The 22,989-nt window shown below is 41.4% G+C and overlaps 1 protein-coding gene and 1 long non-coding RNA gene across 5 annotated transcripts in view; one reads left to right on the top strand and one right to left on the bottom strand.

Annotated features, from left to right (window-relative positions):
• LOC133515255 (uncharacterized) overlaps positions 1 to 22,989 on the top strand; it is a 58,497-nt gene that overhangs the window by 17,445 nt on the left and 18,063 nt on the right. The window lies entirely within an intron of this gene.
• Positions 7,890 to 22,989, bottom strand: part of dcp2 (decapping mRNA 2) — a 39,770-nt gene continuing 24,670 nt past the window's right edge. For 2 of the 4 annotated variants that reach the window (XM_061847615.1, XM_061847614.1), the window contains 5 exons: positions 19,716 to 19,820; positions 16,572 to 16,671; positions 11,099 to 11,188; positions 10,925 to 10,976; positions 7,890 to 8,945 (listed from right to left, as the gene is read on the bottom strand). In XM_061847615.1, coding sequence (XP_061703599.1) covers positions 8,812 to 8,945; positions 10,925 to 10,976; positions 11,099 to 11,188; positions 16,572 to 16,671; positions 19,716 to 19,820 — 481 coding nt within the window. In that variant the 3' untranslated portion in view covers positions 7,890 to 8,811. Of the gene's footprint in view, positions 8,946 to 10,924; positions 11,001 to 11,083; positions 11,189 to 16,571; positions 16,672 to 19,715; positions 19,821 to 22,989 lie in introns of all 4 variants that reach the window. The other 2 variants (XM_061847612.1, XM_061847613.1) reach the window with 2 other exon arrangements.

Here is a 22,989-nt window from a genome sequence, read left to right as displayed (position 1 = left end):
GATATTAACCCTCGAACTCCCTATTGCTGTGAGTACTTTGCTGTCATACAAATTTATTGTACTTCCACACCATTTAAGTGGTAAGATTTTCTCAAGTCTTGCGTTCCCTGGACGAATTATGTTACATCAACTTTATGAGATGTGATACCTTTTATGGCCGTTTTCACATCATCTGTAGTCCATCTTTTTTTGTTGTTGTTTTGTTTTTGTGTGTGTGTTTCCTATTTTATCCTGCAGGTTAACTATATATATTTTTTGTGTATGTTGAGCTGGCCAGCAAAGTCATATTGTGTTATCCACAAATTTTATTTTAGTCGGACATTTGCTTTCTACAAACTTCAAGTCCTTACACATCATTATTATTATTATTTTTTTCAGATGTTGTGTTTCAACAATTCTGGTATTTGTTTTTCCCCGGTTGGAGTCAGTGGTTCACCTCGGGTGATTGACTTCCCCCTGAAAAGGGTGACAATTACGTTTTGTTTGAGGTAATTTTCAAGCTTCTACCACAAGTGACGGAGAATTATTTACATGGATGTTACAAAAAGGAGATGACAAGCAAAACAGTTTGAAACAAGGTCTACATGTTCGTTCATGTGCATGTTATCTAGAGCAGAGCAAAGCATTTCATTATTGGAAGCAGATGTATGATAATTATGATCACAATTATTCCTACAAGATGCCTCCTTGACACCTCCCTGGTGTTGTGTTCCGGACATGTCTCAAAGGAAAAAGACACCGAAGACGACTCAGGACACGCTGGAGAGACTACAGTATGTCTCTCGGCTGGCTTGGGAACGCCTCGGGGTCCCTCTGGAAGAGCTGGAAGAAGTGGCTGGGAAAAGGGAAGTCTGGGTATCCCTGCTGAAGCAACTTCACACGCAACCCGACCCGGAAAAGCAGTAGATAATGGATGGATGGATGGATGGATGGACCTCTCTCAGTCCCTCAGTCAGACCATTGAAGATGGGTCGTGGCTCTGTCTTTCAACATGACAATGACCATAAGTACACAGCCAGGAAAACCAAGGAGTGGCTCCATAAGAAGCATATCAAGGTTCTGGCGTGGCCTCGCCAGTCTTCCAGACCTAAAACCTAATAGAAAATCTTTGGAGGGAGCTGAAACTCCGTGTTTCTCAGTGAAAGCCCAGAAATATGATCTAGAGAAGATTGTGTGGAGGAGTGGGCCACAATCCTTGCTGCAGTGGTGAACAACTACATGAAACGTTTGACCTCTGTAATTGCAAACAAAGTATTAACATTGGTTTTCTCAGGTGTACAAATACTTATTTGCAGTTGTATCACACAAATAAATGTGAAAAAAAATCTTTCATTGTGAATCCTGGATTTTTCTTTTTAGATTATCTCGCTCACAGTGGACATGCCCCTACGATGAACATTTCAGACCCCTCCATGATTTCTAAGTGGGAGAACTTGCAATATAGCAGGCTGTTCAAATACTTACTTTCTTCACTGTATGTGGGCTCCCTCTAATACTCTTACCACAATTTGAAAACCATTGGCAGAGATACTCACTTTGTCCTCACTGTCCTATCAATGTTTACACATTAGTTTATGGAGACTTTTTTGTGATTAAAGCTCAAGGGTCGTCAAATGGATGATTTTTGGTATATTATTAATGAAAAACCCACAGCCAATATGGTCCCATGTTTTTTTTTTAACCACAAAACATGATTTTGACATATACAGCTTTTTGTAACTCCCGCCATGAAAATCCTCTCAGGGATTTGTTTTTGAGAAGAAGCAGGAAGTGACGTACAAAACAGAGGCGCCCCCAAGAGCCGCAATGGCTCATCTCCGCAGCGGAAGTGGATCGGACAAGATGCGGTTTGCCGTGATGGCATATCATCTGAATATGGCTCGAAACAATAGTGTAATATTGCCCGGTTAGTTGGTTGTGTGGTGTTGTCCTTTTCGAAAAGAGCTTCGGTGTCAGAACGGGCGTCGGAAAAATCTGAATATCTCTGTTGTTCGGCTTCCATAGTAGCAGGCACTGCGCGTTTTCAACGGCGGAAGTGACGATGACGTCAAGGACAGATGACGCGACTAATATGGTGACCACTTGGATGTCGAGGGACACTCAATCATGTAACTTTGTGCATGCGCTCTCCGCTCACTTTTTTTTTGTATAGACACATTGAAGTGAATACTGTTATATGTATTTTTCCATACAATATCCATTTTAGAATGTTTATCGGGATGTCACCCGCTCTTTAAGATCCTTTCATTCCCCATTTCTGCTGAAATTTTATTTCAAAAGTGTTCATATACTTGATCCTCATCTCAAGCTCTCAGTCCTTCTTTGTGGCAAGGCAACATCTTAAAAATTCAATCATGGATATCCGTTAATCAAATACACCCGTGATGTCACACCCCTCAATGACACTTATACTATATAATAAATTATCCAAAAAGTTCAGAAAATGATTTTATTAACATTTGACATTGTGAACTTAAACCACAGTTCATTGATAAACGCACAATCTGTACAAATGCTAATAAACACTAACAAACATTTTAAGAGATTATGCATCTCACATTCAAATGCAATCATTTCAAATGAAATGTATAACATCCTCTACTTTGCCAAAAGTATTCGCTCACCTCCCTTGAATCAAATAATTTAAACTACATCCTACTCTTAGTCCGTCGGATTTATTATGACAAGTTCCCCCTTTCAAGTTATAACAGTTTAAACTCTTCTGAGACAGTTTTCCATAATAAATGTGTTGATTGGAATATATGACCATTTTTCCATAAGTCTATTTGTACTATCACTCAAAATAATGTCAGTCTAAACAGGTAGGCGAATAACTTTTGCATCAAAGTATTTATATAAAAACAGTGACAACTTAGTTTCATGCAGCCCTATGGGGGCACAAGCCAATGCAATCTGAGATGTGAATGTTGATCTCCAGAATCCCATACCGGATTGGATGCGGCCCAGGTTAACAACGCCCGCCCCCGTCACGGCTAATCTGCAGGGCTTCGGTGGAAATTCAGCTACTTTTTTACTATTACTATTGTGTGCAGATGATGTAATCTGAAGGAGGGTACTGACTGTAAGGTAGTGGTAGAGGAGAGTGTAGCTCGACAGCATAGGATGGTAGTGTGTAGGATGATTAAGAAGACAAAGGTAGAGCAGAGAACCATGTGGCGGAAGCTGAGAAAGGCAGAATGTTGTGCGGCCTTTCGGAAAGAGGTGAGACAAGCTCTTGATGGACAGGGGGAGCTCCCAGAAGAAAGGACTACTACAGCCAAGGTGATCAGAGAGACAGGCAGGAGAGTACTTGGTGTGAAAGAAGTGGGACAGTGAGAGGACTGCGGAGAGGCGGAAGGAATACATTGAGATGCAACATAGGGCAAAGTTAGAGGTGGCAAAGACTAAACAAGAGGCATAGGATGAGATGTACACAATGAAGGAGAAAAGGATCTCTACAGGTTGGCCAGACAGGGGGATCGAGATGGGAAGTATGTGCAGCAGCTAAGGGTGATTAAGGATAGAGATGGAAATGTGTTGACTCGTGCCAGTAGTGTGCTAAATAAATGGCAAGAATACTTTGAGAATTGATGAATAAAGAAAATGAGAGAGAAGGAAGAGTAGAAGAAGCAAGTGTGAAGGACCAGGAAGTGACAATGATTAGTAAGGGGGAAGTTAGAAAGGCAATCCAAAGGATGAAAAGTGTAAAGTCAGTTGGTCCTGATGACATACCTGTAGAGGTATGGAAGCAATTTGGAGAGGTGGCTGTGGAGTTCTGACTAACTTATTCAACTAAATAATTGCGGGTGAGAAGATGCCCGAAGAATGGAGGAAAAGTGTGCCCGTTCCCATTTTTTCTGTTGATGTCCAGAGCTGTGTGAACTATAGAGGAATAACGATGTAACGATGATGAGCCACACAATGAAGTTATGGGTAAGAGTAGTGGAGGCTAGACTCAGGACAGAAGTATCTGCGAGCAACAGTATGATTTCATCCGTAGAAAGAGTACCACAGATGCATTATTTGCCTTGAGGATGCTCGTGGAAAAGTACAGAGAAGGTCAGAAGGAGCTATATTGTGTCTTTGTGGATGTAGAAAAAGCCTATGACAGAGTACCAAGAGAGGAACTGTGGTACTGCATGCGTAAGTCTGGTATGGCAGAGAAGTATGTTAAAATAATACAGGACATGTATGATGGCAGCAGAACAATGGTGAGGTGTGCCTTAGGTGTGACAGCAGAATTTAAGGTGGAGGTGGAACTGCATCAGGGATCAGCTCTGAGCCCCTTCCTGTTTGCGCTGGTAATGGATAGGCTGACAGAAGAGGTTAGACTGGAAAAGATGGACACATGCACTGGAAAGGAGAGGAATGAAGATTAGCCGAAGTAAAACAGAATATATGTGCGTGAATGAGAGAGGTGGAGGGGGTAGAGTGAGGCTCCAGGGAGAAGAGATAGCAAAGGTGGATGACTTCAAATATTTGGGGTCAACAATCCAGAGCAATGGTGAGTGTGGTAAGGAAGTGAAGAAACGGGTCCAAGCCGGTTGGCACAGCTGGCAGAAGATGTCTGGTGTGTTATTTGACAGAAAAGTTTCTGCTGGGATGAAAGGCAAAGTTTATAAAACAGTGGTGAGGCCAGCCATGATGTACGGGTAAAACTGTGGCACTGAAGAGACAATAGGAAGCAGAACTGGAGGTGGCCGAAATGCAGATGTTAAGGTTCTCTCTAAGAGTGAGCAGGATGGATATAAAGGGGCTCATTAAATGCAGCCCTATGGGAGCACAAACCAGTGCAATCTGTAAGCCGGTCCCAAGCCCGGATAAATGCAGAGGGTTGCGTCAGGAAGGGCATCCGGCGTAAAAATTGTGCCAAACAAATATGAGCGTTCATCTCAAGAATCCCATACCGGATCGGTCGTGGCCCGGGTTAACAACGCGTGGCCCCGGCACTGCTAACCTGCAGGGCGTCGGTGGGAATTCAGCTGCTGTGGGTCGAAGACAAAGAAGAGGAGGAAACCGAATCCGTCATCAGAAGAAAAACAGGAATGCACAGATCGTACAACTGAGTGTAGGGACTTTGAATGTTGGGACTATGACAGGAAAAGCCCAGGAGTTGGTTGACATGATGATTAGGAGAAAGGTTGATGTACTGTGCATCCAAGAGAGCAGGTGGAAAGGTAGGGAGGCGAGAAGTTTAGGAGCAGGGTTTAAATTATTCTACCACGGAGTAGATGGGAAGAGAAATGGAGTAGGGGTTATTTTAAAGGAATAGCTGGCTAAGAATGTCTGGGAGGTGAAATGAGTATCAGATCGAGTGATGAGACTAAAATTTGAAATTGAGGGTGTTATGTATAATGTGGTGAGCAGCTATGCCCCACAGGTAGGATGTGACCTACAGTTGAAAGAGAAATTCTGGAAGGAACTAGATGAAGTAGTTCTGAGCATCCCAGACAGCGAGAGAGTTGTGATTGGTGCAGATTGTAATGGACATATTGGTAAAGGAAACAGGGGCAATGAAGAAGTGATGGGTAAGTACGGCATCCAGGAAAGGAACTTTGAGGGACAGATGGTGTGGTGGACTTTGCAAAAAGGATGGAGATGGCTGTAGTGAACACTTATTTCCAGAAGAGGGAGGAACATATAGTGACCTACAAGAGCGGAGGTAGAAGCACGCAGGTGGATTATATTTTGTGCAGACGATGTAATCTGAAGGAGATTACTGACTGTAAAGTAGTGGTAGGGGAGAGTGTAATGCGACAGCATAGGATGGTGGTGTGTAGGATGACTCTGGTGGTGGGTAGGAAGATTAAGAAGACAAAGGTAGAGCAGAGAACCATGTGGTGGAAGTTGAGAAAGGAAGAATGTTGTGCGGCCTTTCGGAAAGAGGTGAGACAGGCTCTCGATGGACAGCAGAAGCTCCCTGAAGACTGGACAACGACAGCCAAGGTAATCAGAGACAGGCAGGAGAGTACTTGGTGTGTCATCTGGTAGGAAAGGGGATAAGGAGACTTGGTGGTGGAACCCCAAAATACAGGGAGTCATACAAGGAAAGAGATTAGCGAAGAAAAAGTGGGACACTGAGAGGACTGAGGAGAGGCGAAAGGAGTACATCGAGATGCAACGTAGGGAAAAGGTAGAGGTGGCAAAGGCTAAACAAGAGGCATATGAAGACATGTACACCAGGTTGGACACGAAAGAAGGAGAAAAGGATCTCTACAGGTTGGCCAGACAGAGGGATAGAGATGGGAAGGATGTGCAGCAGGTAAGGGTGATTAAGGATAGAGATGGAAATGTGTTGACTGGTGTCGGTAGTGTGCTAAATAGATGGAAAGAATACTTTGAGAAGTTGATGAATGAAGAAAATGAGAGAGAAGGAAGAGTTGAAGAGGCAAGTGTGAAGGACCAGGAAGTGCCAATGATTAGTAAAGGAGAAGTAAGAAATGCACCACAAAGGATGAAAAATGGAAAGGCAGTTGGTCCTGATGACATACCGGTGGAGGTATGGAAGCAATTTGGAGAGATGGCTGTGGAGTTTTTGACCAACTTATTCAACAGAATACTAGCGGGCGAAAAGATGCCTAAAGAATGGAGGAAAAGTGTTCTAGTTCCCATTTTTAAGAACAAAGGCGATGTTCAGAGCTGTGGGAATTATGGAGGAATAAAGTTGATGAGCCACAGAATGAAGTTATGGGAAAGAGTCGTGGAGAGGAGGAGTGAAGAGGCTACACTCAGGACAGAAGTATGGTTTCATGCCTAGAAAGAGTACCACAGATGCATTATTTGCCTTGAGGATGCTCGTGGAAAAGTACAGAGAAGGTCAGAAGGAGCTATATTGTGTCTTTGTGGATCTAGAAAAAGCCTATGACAGAGTACCAAGAGAGGAACTGTGGTACTGCATGCGTAAGTCTGGTATGGCAGAGAAGTATGTTAAAATAATACAGGACATGTATGATGGCAGCAGAACAATGGTGAGGTGTGCCTTAGGTGTGACAGCAGAATTTAAGGTGGAGGTGGAACTGCATCAGGGATCAGCTCTGAGCCCCTTCCTGCTTGCAGTGGTAATGGATAGGCTGACAGATGAGGTTAGACTGGAAAAGATGGACACATGCACTGGAAAGGAGAGGAATGAAGATTATCCGAAGTAAAACAGAATATATGTGCGTGAATGAGAGGTGTGGAGGGGGAAGAGTGAGGTTACAGGGAGAAGAGATAGCGAGGGTGGACGACTTCAAATATTTAGGGTCAACAATCCAGAGCAATGGTGAGTGTGTTAAGGAAGTGAAGAAACGGGTCCAAGCAGGTTGGAACAGCTGGCGGAAGGTGTATGGTGTGTTATGTGATAAGAGTCTCTGCTAGGACAAAGGGCAATGTTTACAAAACAGTGTACAGATTGGAGACGGTGGCACTGAAGAAACAACAGGAAGCAGAACTGGAGGTAGTACAAATGAAGATGTTGAGGTTCTCGCTCAGAGTGAGCAGGTTGGATAGGATTAGAAATGAGCTCATTAGAGGGACAGCCAAAGTTGGATGATTTGGAGATAAGATTCGAGAGACCAGACTTCGATGGTTTGGACGTGTTCAGAGGCGAGAGAGTGAGTATATTGGTGGAAGGGTGCTGAGGATGGAGCTGCCAGGCAAAAGAGCGAGAGGAAGACCAAAGAGAACGTTTATGGATGTGGTGAGGGAAGACATGAGGGATGTTGGGGTTCGAGAGGAAGACGCAGAAGATAGGCAGAGATGGAAAAAGATGACACGCTGTGGCGACCCCTATCGGGACAAGCCGAAAGTAAAAGATGAACTGACAACTTAGTTTCAGCACATGAGAATGGAAATAGTTGTGGCTTTAATGCAAGACGTATTATTTTAGGAAGTTTAACCTTGTGAGTCTAAGAGGTGATTGTGGCAACCCCCCCCCCTTTTTTTTTTTTTTAACCTAACCAGCATAGTGGAACCCTTTGGTTGGCAGCATTGGACAGCTATAAAATTTCAACTAAACAAGTACACAGTGGTACACATTTCAGTCAGAACATCAAGACGTGTGGCTTGAGTTCATAAAAATCAATGCACTGTATTTTATTTAAAATATTTCTGGGGGCAGACCACTGACAAATATGGCATAAATGTCAAGTGCCCTCCAAAATCCTAAATAAAATCATGACGTCATTTGTCTTGGAAACCAGCAAAATTCCAGGTAAGATAAAAATTGGATGACTAATTTTGGACACAGATCATTTACTGTGACTTTAAAAATGTTCGTTATGTATTTCATTCTTATCGTTCATTCATTTTAATTAATTTGAGTAATGCTAACCATAAACCTCTACACAATAAAATGTTGGGTTGATATAACTTTAAAAATAAGACAAACTGCACTTGTTTATTAAAACGCATCACATTCTATGTTGCTGGATAAAATCTTTCAAGATTTGGGAGGAAGCCCTCTTAACTTGATACCAAGTGTTCAAAAACAGAACAGAAACTTGGATTTACACACACACACACACACACACACACACACACACACACACACACACACACACACACACACACACACGTGTGTATATGTGTAATAATTTCATGGCAGATTCTACACAACACTAAACAGAAATGTCTGACCCTGAAGTTCAGACCAAGTGAAGGTTGTTGGAGGAAACATTTTTGTACGCTAAATATGATAGTGTGTAAAACAAATCGGAAACAAATAAGAAGGACACAATCCTTGACACCCTTTTGTGTGTGCCCAGGATAAGTAAAAAAAGTTCTCAGATGGCCACGTTGGATCATAACACAGGAAAGACTTTGTCTCTAATGTCAGAAGTCAAAACATCTCATAATAGCATCTTTGTCAAATTTAAAACTGAGGAAAGATTTAGACGACAGGAGATCCTCCAAATCTTTTTGGTGGGCAGTCTGTTGACCATCACAAGAGCTGCATGGAGGGCCATCTGTACAAAGAAAAGTTCATTTACACTCTAGTATTGGAAATCACACTCGTAGGAGAAGAACATTTTTCTGCATAACAAAATAAGATTTAATTAGAGACTTTGTTATTGGTTAATCTCATTTAATCAATTAAAAAAGTTTTGACAGCTGGTTAATATAGATTTTGTTGATGAAGAGAAATAAAGTAAACTCCTGCTTTTCCCAAGGGATAGGGACCGAGCATTGGAGTTAAGTGGAAAAAAAACACCTTGTTCCTAATTTTAAAAAATAAAATCATTTTCTACATAATAGTTTAAACTGTGGATAAACCACAAACCTAAACCTAAGATTTCCTTTTAAGATGAATGCCTTAATGATAATTTGATATTGCCTTTTATAAGAAAATAGTGTACAGTTGAAACCAAATATCCCACCCCCACATACACTAGTTTAGATAACCGTGAAAACTTTTCAAATATTTTAAAGCTATTCTCAATCATTGTTTACAACATTATCTGTTTTCAGACCATGAAAAAAGTGCTTTAATCTAATGGGGAATCTGATTTAATGGAAGACCCCCCACCTCCATTTTAGTTAATTAAAATGAAGATCCACGAGTACTTTCCAATTTGCCTTGGCACCATCCTTTATCTTGAAGAGTTATAGAAATAACACCAAATAATTGTTGAAATAGGAGAAATAGTTGAGCTTTCCAGCTAATAGTTCCAGCTAATACTTCAAGATAGGTGAGGAAAAAAAAGGGAATTTGTGAGTTCATGAATAGGGAACAGCAAATTGTCGGGGTTCACGGTAAAATATGAAGAGCAAAATGCGATCAAAAATTTGTATTTTATTTTTATTTTCTGTCATTGTAATCAATCAATGACATTATTTGTCAAATTAATACATTTTTGACAAGTAATTATTTACACCTAGCTCAGCTGTCCAACTCCTAGAACTTCACACACTCAATTGTAAACAATTATATTTATATTAGTAAAGCAGTAAATAATAATTGTATTTGTTATATTTGTTGTTAAAAACAGAAAGCAACGATTTCCAAATAATTTCCAACCTTGATTGGATTGAATACACTTCAAAGACAAGAAATGTAATATTCAAAGTGATTAAAAAATAAAAAAAATATTCATGCATTTAAAATTTGATGCCTGCAACTTGTTCCAAAAAAGATTGGACAGGGGAAAGTTTGTTAATTGTTACACCACCTTACCTTTTAACAATACTCAGTGAGGATTTGGGAAGAGACATTACTATAGTGGTACTTCACTTATGAAATTAATCTGTTCCGGAAGTCGTTTCGAAACGTGAAGCTTTCGTAAGTAGAAATGCATTTTACATGTAAATAGCCTAATCCGTTCCAAGCCAGCCCGTACGACAATGGATTCAGTGACAGGGATACAGGAAGTGCGTCACGGGTAAAGATTTAGGTGCTTCCTTCTGACAAAAAAATAAAATAAAATTTGACCTCGCTCCTAGCCAATGAAGGGATGCGATGCCAGGAAGATGCTACGTGATAGTCAATGGAGGAGCAGCTCTATTGCGCCACATAAAACACGAGACAGGAAGCATATCATGGCTCAAGATCGACATCTCTCCTCGCCAATGGGATGCCTGGAAGATGCTCCAGCGGTGGTCAATTGGAGAGCAGCTCTGTTGTGTCGCTTTTAAACCAAGATACAGTACAGGCTGTTGATGTTCGGTGGAATCCAGCGCCGTCTCCCCCCCCTTCGTATCCTGAATTTCTTTGGTAACCAGACACAAAATTTTCTGGGGAGGATTTTCGTAACCTGAACCTTTCGTTAGTAGAGACTTTTGTAAGTAGAGGTACCACTGTATTTGAAGCTTTATTTTTTGTTTTGTTTTTTTTCAAAGGATTTTCAACCTTAGAGTCTTCCTTCATTACTTTTATCAGCCAGGATTGGGAACTTTCAAACCCATCCAACATTGATCATTGAAGGTGCTCTGATCTAGATGTCCATACCTTTCTCAAATCTATCTTGTAGTCTTCTAGGATGAAGCCATTTATCTTCTTTCTGCACAAATAGTAAATGAAATGACTATCGACGAGAAAACAAAACAAAATTAAAAACAAAAAAAAAATCTAATCAAGGTCAAATAATAAATTTTAAAAGAAACATACTGAAAAAATGTTGACCTGCTGGTTGGTGAATCCATTTTCATTGGTTCCTTTCTTTAAATAAGATGAATCTTGACATTTCTTCCCATTGCTTTTGAAGTGTTGGCTCTACACATTAGAAACAAAGTTATGCAGCAACTACAAAGTAATCACTTGAATTTCAATGTGAGAGCAGAAATGATATGCTCCCCATCACCAAATTCAACAGTTTTTAGATTTTTTTTGGATTCAGGGCTGCCATGAATGATCACTGATAGACAAGATGATTTTTGTGATGAGTTGACATATTTACAATTTTGATGGAGTAATAGCCTATTCAACTTTTCAGCTTGTCACCAATCCTGAGATGGTTATCTATGACAGGGCAAATTAAAATGAAGGCAAAACTCTGGATTTTAACAATTGTGTTTAATTGAGGTTAGTGTTTAAGTTTAGTTTTGTGTTCATGTTAAACCATAACAAGGGAACTGTGAATAATCATTCATCAGAAGTAGAAAGTTAAAGTTCTTGTACTTAAAAATATATAAATAAGGAAAGAGGCATAATTTGCTCCTTTTCAACTACGATAGTTCCTATCAATAAGACCCCCAACAACACAACAACAACACTCTCCTCCCCAGTTACTGATTGTACAGTTGATGATGATGCAGGCGTCAATGACAATGTTGATGATGATGATGTTAGCTATGTCAAGTTGAAGGATTTGAGTGGCAATGCTTCACAGAGATGCAAGAGGTGCAATTCTGATATGATAGCTCACCTTGACAATTTGACATTTGTCAGCTGACCAGAAAGCTAAAATGTCACGTCTGTTTTTTTAGTTTTCTCACCTGTTTCCAGATGTGCCTAGCCGCACATGCCTGATTAGTCATGACATAGATGTGAGTGATGCTGTGCCTGTGAAACAACACCCATATCGAATGAATCCTGCGAAGACCGAGATTCTGCGGAATGAGGTGCAGTACATGCTGGACAGTGACATTATTGAATCCTGTGACAGTCCATGGAGTTCACCGAGTGTACTTGGTGGTGGTTGGTGCTCCTGCACTAACATGAAAACTGTCAATGCACTGTCACGAGATGACTGCTACCCTCTGCCGAGAGTGGATGATTGCATTGATCATGTCAGTCAAGCTACATACGTGAGTAAGTTGGACCTTCTGAAGGGCTTCTGGCAGGTGCCGCTCATGGTCCGTTCAAAGACGATTGCGGCATTCGCTACACCTGACGAACTGTATCAATACAAAGTGATGCTGTTCAGCTTGAAGAATGCCCCAGCAACATTCCAATGGCTCGTCAACAATGTGACATTGGGTCTGGAAAGTGTCAAAGCCTACATGGATGATGTCATCGTTTCTGCCATTTAAGAGGATTCAGGAGTTCTTCGAGACTGTCGGCAGGGAAACAGACTGTCCACCTTGCAAAGTGCGAGATTGGAAAGGCCCAGGTTGAATTCCTGGGGCATGTTGTAGGGCACGGCCGGTGCTTGGATGAAGGCTACTGCACGCGCTGCATCACTCTCCAGGGTGTAAAGTTTTGTTTGATGTTTGGTACTTCTGTTGTATTTTTCTCTGTTTTCATTTCTTTATTTTCTGTTTATTCTATTTTCTATTCTGTTTTGTCTTGTTTTGTGTTGCTTAGTTGTATTACAACAGAAAGTTTCTCTGTAACTTTCTTTTCCTTCAGGGGGAGAATGTAACGTGTGTGTATTTTTGTTTTTTATTTTCCTTTCATACTTTTATGTTATTATGATGCGGTTCTTTTGCGATGTGGAATTCTGGAATGTTCCAAGGTGTGCTTATATAAAAAGACTGAGAAGGACTGTCAACAGAGCTTCTTACCACCACTCTTTGGACAAGTAGACAAGTACACGCCACACTGCATTCTGCGTTTCATTCCTGGACATCCCTGGACATTTGTTGACTTGGAATATTCGCTGGAAAGAACATTTGCCTAGTTGTTCAACTCTGGTGACTTTTCATAGCTTGGCTCAACTACTGAGTCTTTGAACTTCTATTCTGTGTTAGTTGTTATATTATTGTTGTGTTGTGTTTTGTTGTGTGTGTGATTAAATTAAATGGAATACAACTGCTTTGTCATATTTTGCTGGTTTTAGCTTGGGGATTCCAGTCTAAATTAGCACGTAACAACACACTAAAGAGTCGTACAGAGTTCCCATTCACTTCCGTGAATAAATAGGAGAATACCGATTTTTCTTGGAACATGCTACATTCTGTCTACTTTTCTTCTCTTTTCAATGAGCATACTTTAAAAGTACCATAGAATCTGAAATCAATAGCGCGGGCAGTACACAAAGCAGTTCATCTGGACTGCGCGCTTGACCGAATTACTCTGCCCCGGTATAAACCAGAATCAGAGTCAGCTTTAATGGCCAAATATGTCACAACACACAAGGAATTTGTCTCCGGCAATCGGTGGTGCCCTGATACGATATTCAGAACACAAAAACTACTAACAAGAACAAAGAACAAGAGACATTCAGTTAATAGGAAATATAAGAGTCACAGATGTGCATCATGCAGGGCCTTCGTTTAGAGCAGTTAAAAGTGCGTCAATGTCCCACATTATGTTAAGCTTGTACAGAGTGCCCTTACCCGTTATAGACCGGTCCAATGACAATTGTGCGAAGTGAGCAGTTTAAAGTGACAAATTGTGTGATAGTCTACAGTTTATATTACTAATACTAATTGGACCAGCGGGATGTGAGGGTGTGTCCCAACAACAGCACAAGGCAGAAAATAGTACTTTGCTGATCAAGAATTTCATGACTTAATTTCCAGAGGGGAAAAAACAGTTTGAATTCCTATTAGTTTTGACTTGTATTGATTGGTAGCGCTTCCCAACGGAAGGCACTGGAACACAATTGTTTTTGCAGCATCGAATAGACGCAGAACAGCAAAAAAATAAAAAATAAAAACAGCTCATTTTTATGTCATGTCATCGTTTTATACTTTATAATTTATACTTTATAAAATCATTTCGCAGGGCAGATTAAACGAGTTTGCGGGCCGGATCATGCCCGGAGGCCGTAAATTTGACATCCCTGCCTCAGAGGGAGTGCTGGAGATTACTGCCGCTGGAGACTCTATTGTTCTGCCAGGGGATTTAAATGCACACGTTGGTAAAGACCGGGAAAGGAGAGATTAGGAGGTACGGCCCCCCTGATCAGAACCCAAGTGGTGTTGTGTTATTGCTCATTGCAGATCATCTGTAACGAACACCATGTTCAAGAATAAGGTTATACACACATGCAAACTGGACCAAGACACCCTATGTTGCACTTTGATGATCGACTTTGGGGTTGTGTCAACGGATTTGCGGCTGCATGTCTTGGAGACTCGGGTGAACAGAATACAGAGGTGTCAACCACCTTGTGGGTGAGCTGGCTCAGATGCTGGGGGAAAATTCCAGTCCAATGTGGCAGACCTTAAACATATTGTGAGGGTCTGCTGGGAACATCTGGCAGATGGGGTGATGCTGAACTCAACCCGGGACATTTTGAGTTGGTGGGGAGAATACATTGAAAACCTCCTTAATTCCACCGACACGCCTTTTCATGAGGAAGCATAGTTTGGGGTCTCTTGGGCAGACTTTCCTCCCTCTGGGGTTGTGGTTATGAAGTCGGTTACTGTATGACCAGTGTCAGAGTTTGGTCCACATTGCTGACAGTAAATCGGACTTGTTTCTGGTGAGGTTGCCCTTTATCACTGATTCTGTTCATAGCTTTTATGGACAGAATTTCTAGGCACAGCCTGTTTGGTGGCATCATTACTGCATCTCTCCATTTTGTAGATGACGTGGTTCTGTTGCCTTCATCGAGCCGTAATCTCCAACTCTAACTGGAGCGGTTGGTTCACAGCTGAGTGTGCAGGGATGGGAATCAGGACCTCCATAACTGAGACCATGGTTCTCAGTCAGAAAAGGATGGCATGCTCTCTCCAGGTCAGGGATGAGATACAGCCCCAAGTGGAGGAGTTCCGGTATCATGGGATCTTGTTCACGAGTGAGGGAAGAATGGAACGCCACAGGCATATTGGTGCAGTGTCTGCAAATGATGCAGACTTTTATTGGTCCGTTCTGGTAAAGGAGGAGCTAAAAAACAAAAAAGGCGAAGCTCTCAATCTACTCGTCAATCTAAGTTCATATCCTCACCTTTGGTCACGAGCTGTGGGTCATGACTAAAAGAACAAAATCCCAGATACAAGCAGCCCAAAGGATGTTTCTTAGAGATTGAGTGAGAGGCTGGGTCATCCGAGAGGACCTCTAAGTAGAGCCACTGCTCCTATACTTTGAGAGGAGCAAGATGAAGTGGCTGGGGCATCTGATTCGGATGACTCGCAGGTATGGTGCTCCAGGCAGACCTCGGGGACAGCCCAGGACAAACTAGAGTTCTCAGCTGGCCTGGGAACGCCTGAGAATTTCCCCGGAAGAGCTGGATGAAGTAGCTGTGGATATGGAACTTTGGGCTTCCCTACTTAAGATACTATCCCCGTGAACAGAACTTGGACAAGCGGTAGAAAAAGGATGGACGGGTGGATTGACGAGAATATCCTGAAAAATAACTTCAATAACTTTTTTTTTTTTAATTCAGAAATAAAAAACTTAAACATGATTATATGTTTGAATAGTTCAAGTAAAAAAAAAAACTAAAAAAAAAGGAATAATCTCAAATAATAAATATGTATGATATCTTTCAAGGGGCGGAATGGTGGAGCAGCTATGGCCTCACATTTCTGAGAACAGGGGTTTCCGCCTGTGTGGAGTTTGCATGTTTTCACTGTGCCGACGTGGGTTTTCTGCCGGCACTCAGATTTCATCCCACATCCCAAAAAGATGCATTAATTGGAGACTCTAAATTGCCCCATGTGTGATTGTGAGTGCGACTGTTGTCTATCTCCATTTGCCCAGCGATTGGGTGGCAACCAGTTCAGGGTGTGCCCTGCCTTCTGCCCGATGACAGCTGGAATTAACTCCAGCACTCCCGTGATGCCCATGAGGATAAGTGGCTCAGAAAATGTTTGGATGGATGGATACTTTTCAAGTGTAATATCATTAAAGCTATCATTTTTTGTCACTGTATAGTAAAGTAAGATCAATTCTCGTTTCACCACATGCACTTCCACAACACTTTTGAGCTTCTTGACGGAACTGGGGTTGGCAAATAGGGATCATAGTGAGCCCTGATTTCTGTTCCTGCTGTGTATGTCTTGACTTCTGAGGGGCAGTGTGGTGCATGGCATAACATTAACGCTTGCAGTAATGAAGTTAAAAATATAAACTACTTCAATTGTCGACATCATGACTCATCAACTAATTGTTACAGACATTCAGTTATTAACGGCACTTACTGCATACGTTACATTAAGTGAACTACACACACATAAGGACCTTTATAAACAGAAAAAATAACAAATCCACAGCATCTTAAACAACTGAAGAAATAGAGGGTGTGTCAGGGTCATTTTCAAACCTGGTTCAGCTCATAGTGACTCAGCTCCTTCTGTTGCTTTTGTTTGGTATAACCATCTCCAGGAAATACTTCACTACCAGTGAGGCGCCGGGACTTTGATCTAAGAGAAACAGAGAAAGTTAATAAATCTACTGTATATGAAAAAACATTGAAGAGTAGATGTACAGTATTGTACTGTTGGGGTTTATATTCCACTAATGGTGACAAAAAGAAGTCTCTCAATCTACTTCTAAATATTCAAATAATTACGCATCTAGTTAAACCAGGCTTGTCCTGTTAGGGGTCGCCACAGCATGTCATCTCTTTCCATGTAAAACCATCTCCTGAATCTTCCTCTCTTAACACCAACAGCTCTCGTGTCTTCCCTCACAGCATCCATCAACCTTCTCTTTAGTCTTCCTCTTGTTCTCTTGCCTGGCAGCTCCATCCTCAACATCCTTCTACCAAAATACTCAGTCTCTCACCTCTGGACATGTCCAAACTATCAAAGTCTGCAATCTCAAACCTTGCTTCAAAACAACTAACTTTGGCTGTCCCTTCAATGACCAATGTCCAAACTGCTCGCTCCTTATCTTCATTTCTGCCACCTCCAGTTCCGCTTCATGTTGTCTTTTCAGTACCACAGTCTAATCCGTACATCATGGCTGGCCTCACGACTGAGCCCTTCATCCTAGCAAAGACTCAGTCATATAACACACCAGACAACTTCCGCCAGGCGTTCCAACTCGCTTGGACCTCTTTCTTTACTTCCTTACCACACTCACCATTGCTCTGGATTGTTGACCCAAAGTATTTGAAATCATCCACCCTCGTAATCTCTTCTCCCTGGAGCCTCACTCTTCCTCCTCCACCCCTCTCATTCACGCACATAATCTTTTATTTCGGTTAATGTTCATTCCTGTCCTTTCCGGTGAATGCCTCCATCTTTCTAAGTGTTCCTCCACCTGCTCCCTGCTTTCACTGCAGATCACCATGTCATCTGAAAACATCAGGGTCCAAGGAGATTCCAGTATAACCTCTTCTGTCAGCCTATCCATTACCAGCGCAAACAGGAAGGGGCTCAGAACTGATCCCTGATGCAGTCCCACCTCCATTTTAAATTCTTCTGTCACACGTAAGGCTAACCTCACCATTGTTCTGCTGCAATCATACATGTCCTGTACTATTTAAACAAATTTCTCAGCCAAACCAGACTTACGCAAGGCAGTACCACAGTTCCTCTCTTAGTACTCTGTCATAGGTTTTCTCTAGATCCACAAAGACACAATGTCGGTCCTTCTGACCTTCTCTGTACTTTTTCACGAGCATCCTCAAGGCAAATAATGCATCTGTGCTACACTTTCTACGCATGAAACCATACTGTTGCTCGCAGATACTTCTGTCCTGAGTCTAGCCTCAACTACTCTTTCCCATAACTTCATTGTGTGGCTCATCATCGTTACATCGTTATTCCTCTATAGTTCCCAGAGCTCTGAACATCAACAATGCCTTTGTTCTTAAAAATGGGAACGGGCACACTTTTCCTCCATTCTTCAGGGATCTTCTCACCTGCAATTATTCAGTTGAATAAATTGGTCAAACCTCCACAGCCACCTCTCCAAATTACTTCCATACCTACACAGATATGTCATAAGGACCAACTGTCTTTCCATTTTCCATCCTCTTTAGTGCCTTTCTAACTTCCCCCTTACTAATCATTGCCACTTCCTGGTCCATCACACTGGCCTCATCTACTCTTCCTTCTATCTAATTTTCTTTATTCATTAACTTCTCAAAGTATTCTTTCCATCTAACACATAACTGGGACAAGTCAACAGATTTCCATCTCTATTCTTAATCACCCTTACCTGCTGCACATCCTTCCCATCACTATCCTTCTGTCTGGCCTACCTGTAGAGATCCTTTTTTCTTTCTTTCGTGTCCAACCTGATGTACATGTTGCCATATGCCTCTTGTTTAGCCTTCGCCACCTCTACCTTTGCACTACGTCGCATCTCAATGTATTCGTGTCGCCTCTCCTCGGTCCTCTTAATATCCCACTTCTTCTTCACTATTCTCTTTTTTTGTTGGACTTCCTGTATTTTGGGGTTCCACCACCAGGTCTTCCCCTCCCCTTTCCTACACCAAGTACTCTCCTGCCTGTCTCTCCAATCACCTTGGCTGTAGTAGTCCAGACTTCCGGGAGGTCCTCCTCTCCATGGAGAGCCTGTCTCACATCTTTCTGAAAGGCCACACATCATTCTTCTTTTCTCAGCTTCCACCACAGGGTTCTCTGCACTACCCATGTTTTCTTAATGCAATCAGTCACAAACCTTGCAAAAAAAAAAAATCAACATTTGTCTCGTCAGACGAGCATATTTTTGCACATTCTGATCAATATGTTTTCTAGCAAAATTGAGATGAGGTCCTAATTTTTTGGGGGGGTCTGCATTGGTTTTTGTCTTTCAACTCTGCCACACGAGAGATTTTTTCCCAATTGCATATGGTGGAGTCATGCACTCTGACCGTAACTAAAGCAAGTGAGGCCTGCAGTTCTTTTTATGTTGTTGTGTGGTCTTTTGTGACCTCTCTGATTAGTTGTTGCTATGCTCTTGGGAGTAAATTTGGTTGGTCGGCCACTCCTGGGAAGGCTCACCACGGTTCTAGATTTTTGACATTTGTGGATAATGGGTCTCACTGTGGGTTAATGGAGTCCCAAAGCATTAGAAATTCTTTTACAACATTTTCCACCGTGATAATTACTTTTTCTCATTCGCTCCAGAATTTCTTTAGCCCTCAGCATGATTTCTCATTTTTGAGGATCTTTTGGATTACTTTAATTTGCCATGGAGGTCCTATTTAAGTGATCTGTTGATTGAGAATAGGGGTGGCAGTATCAGGCCGGAATGTGGCATCAGAAATTGAACTCAAGTATAATAAACCAGAGTTATATTTTAACAAGGTGAGGGGGGGAATCACTATTGCAGACTTTTATTCTCCTTCAATGAAAAAAACTACACATCACGATGAGAACAAAGACTTTCACACCACTGTATATTGATTATATCAATTCATTATCACTTGAACTGACAGTGATGTCTAATATAGGACAACGTTCAACAACAATAAATGGGTTTCCTATGGAGAATGATGAGCTGCATTTACCTTGCATTGTCTGAGGCTTTGCCTGGCGTCGTGACATTGCTTGCAAAGTCTTCATCACTATCTGGAGGCTCACCTCTCAATCTGCTGATCCATTCCTTTAGCGGCCTTCATTGGGGAAGCAACAAATGTGCAATCAATAGCCAAACATTAATTCCAAGACTAGATTATTATAACAATATAAATAATCAGAGGTTTGAAAATACATGCAATGCCATCAACCTTTGCATTAAAACAGTCCACCTTGGAGGTATGAGTTTCATATCTGAATGTAGGCTGCATAGACAGGTTTGTGAATGACAAACACAAAGCAGATGACATCTTTGCACAACTGTGAGTTCTCATAAGGAAAAAAAAAAAAAGTCTATTGTCCTCCATTCTTGTTAGTTTGTACTGTTCTTCATACTCAACAACTCTAGGGTGGCATCAATTACCGGAGACAAATTCCTTGTGTTACAGTTGTGTTCAAAAGACAGTCATCCCAGTAAAATGTGACAAACAAGATTAATCACTGTTTTCAATATATTTATTATTGCTACATGTCAAACAGGTTACCAGTAGGTGCAGTAGATTCTCAAAAAACCTACAAGACCCAGAATCCGTGAGATACAGTGCGCCCTTGCTCATTCACGATTCACCGTTTGTAGCACCGCATATTCGTGGATTTTGGTCTTCAGTTTTTTTTTTTTATGTACTGTATTTTCATGATCGTAGATGTCTTAAATTCTCTTCTAAATAGACAAGGAGTGACAGACATGGGGCTTTAGAATGTGGTGCAACTTATGTGCACACTGAGTTCCAACATTACAAATTTTGTTGTGTGACTTGCCCAACAAAGTACACTTAGACACACTAGTTACTTGGTTAGCATTTATGCTAGCACGTGTTTTAACATCTATGTAAGCTACCATATGATGCTTATGAGGCAGTGAGCTCCAATTGGATTTCACATCTGTAAGCACAAGAAGCTCACATAGAGTCATACACTGCCTGTTCAGGCAGGTCCTTACTGACGATGCTGTACACCATAGATGTCAAACTCTGGCCCGCGGGCCAATTATATTTGGCCTATGAGGCAATTTCAAATTAATATTAGAGCTCGCCCGCCGGTACTACAAGTATTACACACTTGTTTGGTTCCATATTAAAAGGTTCCTTTGTTCAACCTTGCCCCGTGGCTTTGTTCAATTTAAAATTTTGGCCCTCTGTGAATTTGAGTTTGACAGCCTTGCTGTACACACTCACGGTGTTACATCAAAACTAAAATTATCACACCAAAACAAACAGAATAGCATCACTATCAATAATAAATAATAAAACAAAATATTAAGAAATAATTGAAACAAAACATGCACTTAAACCCCTATTTACATGTTCCCGAGCATGGTTTTCCAGCATTAAGGATTTCCCTAGTGCTGCAAAGCAAGCTGGGAGCTTATAAGGTGTTCCCTCTCCAATCAAACTTTTAATCAATGGAAGATGTTCTTCTGAACAATGTGTTGAACGGCCCATTTTCAAGGAGAAATGCATGTTCAACAGGTGCTGGATTCATCCTTGAATAGGGGCCCACCTCATTCACACCTGTTTTTCACAAAATTGATGACCTCACTGATGAATGAAACCCCTATTTTTTTTTTTTTTTTTTTTAAACACATGCCTTTCAACAAATTGGCCAATAGCACAGCCTTAAGAGTGTGTATGTCATGAATGCTGGGTCTTATTGGTTTTCTGATAATTTACTAGACCTACTGGTAACTTGTTTAATATGTAGCAATAAAAATACACCGAAAACGTATTAATCTGGTAAGTCAAAATGGACTGCTATTATATTAAATGGTACTGTAGATTGTGAAATAATTTATTACTATTTTAGTTATTGTTCGAATTGTTTTATCATGCATTTGTTTGTTAGTTTTGCTCTGAATTGTTCTCCCTGTGAGCTGCGTGCGAGACTTAGTGTACCACAGCGAGACCTGGGAAGCAATGTCTCCATTGTGACCTCAGCGCGTTTCCTTGCTGAACTTAAGCAGATACTCCTCAACATAGGGGAGGCAATGTTCCCCTTCCACCACATGCGGATACTCCCAAACGCCATAAACATGTCTTTAAACAAAGCCCTGTTTTCTCTCATGGGTTTATCAGGACACTGTCCAACCTTGAAGAAACATGTACCTTAGTGTTTATGTTGGGGTGGGTGTAACCATGTAACCTGAGAAAGCAATAAAAAGAGGTACAACAGTTTGGCTGATTCAGAACGTGGTTTGGAGGTGCAGCTGGTCAGCCAAACCCATTTTCCTCATGATCCGATTAAAGACATCTTCATTGTCCCTAATTAATTGCATATTCAGTCCAGCGGTTGGTTTTCAAACCTGACAAGATACTTTGCCATTATAACATTTATTTCTCTTGGTTAGTCACAATAGACTGCTATTATATTGAACAGTACTGTAGATACTTGGCCAATAAAGCTTATTCTGATTCAACAAGTAAGCCGACCAAGGCAAAGACGCGGAAATACGTCAACGCGCATATTACCCACTGCTTCACCTGTACAACAATGGGTAATGAAGAGAGACCACAGTGTGTACTGTTTCTCAAAATAATAGCCGCGACAGCACAAAGCTGAACATGTTGAGACATCATTTGGAGACTTCACATCTGGTATACAATGAAAAACCAAATGATTTCTTCAGGAAAAAAAATTAAGTGACTGTTGTACAGCTTCTTTACTAAAGCAGCATCAATGTCATCTTTCGCTCAACTTCTACAAAGTGGCATCAGAGTTGCTTGGTGTAAACATCATCGCTGAGGAGTTAATACTTCAGTCTCCTGTTGATATGGTTTCCACCATGATCGATGAAGTTATAGCAAGTAAGCTAAAGTCATCTCCGTCAGACTACACTATTGGGAGACGCATTCATGACAAATCAAGAGACAGAGGAGCATGTTAATGACAAAACAGAGATGCATGCTTTGCTCTGCAGATTGATGAAGCGCCTGACATTAATAAAGATTGCTTGCTGATAACATAAGCCAGATTTACTGATGATGATGACCTGGAGGAGGATTTGCTTTTTTGCAAACATGTAACTGACAGAGCAACTGCAGACCAGTTATTTACAATTGCAGATACCTGAAAGAGGCTGATCTGCACAAATGAGGCCCAGGTAATGGTTGGGAAATGAGGAGGGTTGCAAGAGCTTGTCAAGCACGATGCTCCTGATGTGCAATGGACTGCATTGTCCAGAGAGAAGCACTCCCGTCCAAACAGCTGAGC

Source organism: Syngnathoides biaculeatus, chromosome 17 (assembly GCF_019802595.1).
Source record: "Syngnathoides biaculeatus isolate LvHL_M chromosome 17, ASM1980259v1, whole genome shotgun sequence".
NCBI lineage: Eukaryota > Metazoa > Chordata > Actinopteri > Syngnathiformes > Syngnathidae > Syngnathoides > Syngnathoides biaculeatus.
This window is presented reverse-complemented; position numbering and strand designations above follow the sequence as displayed.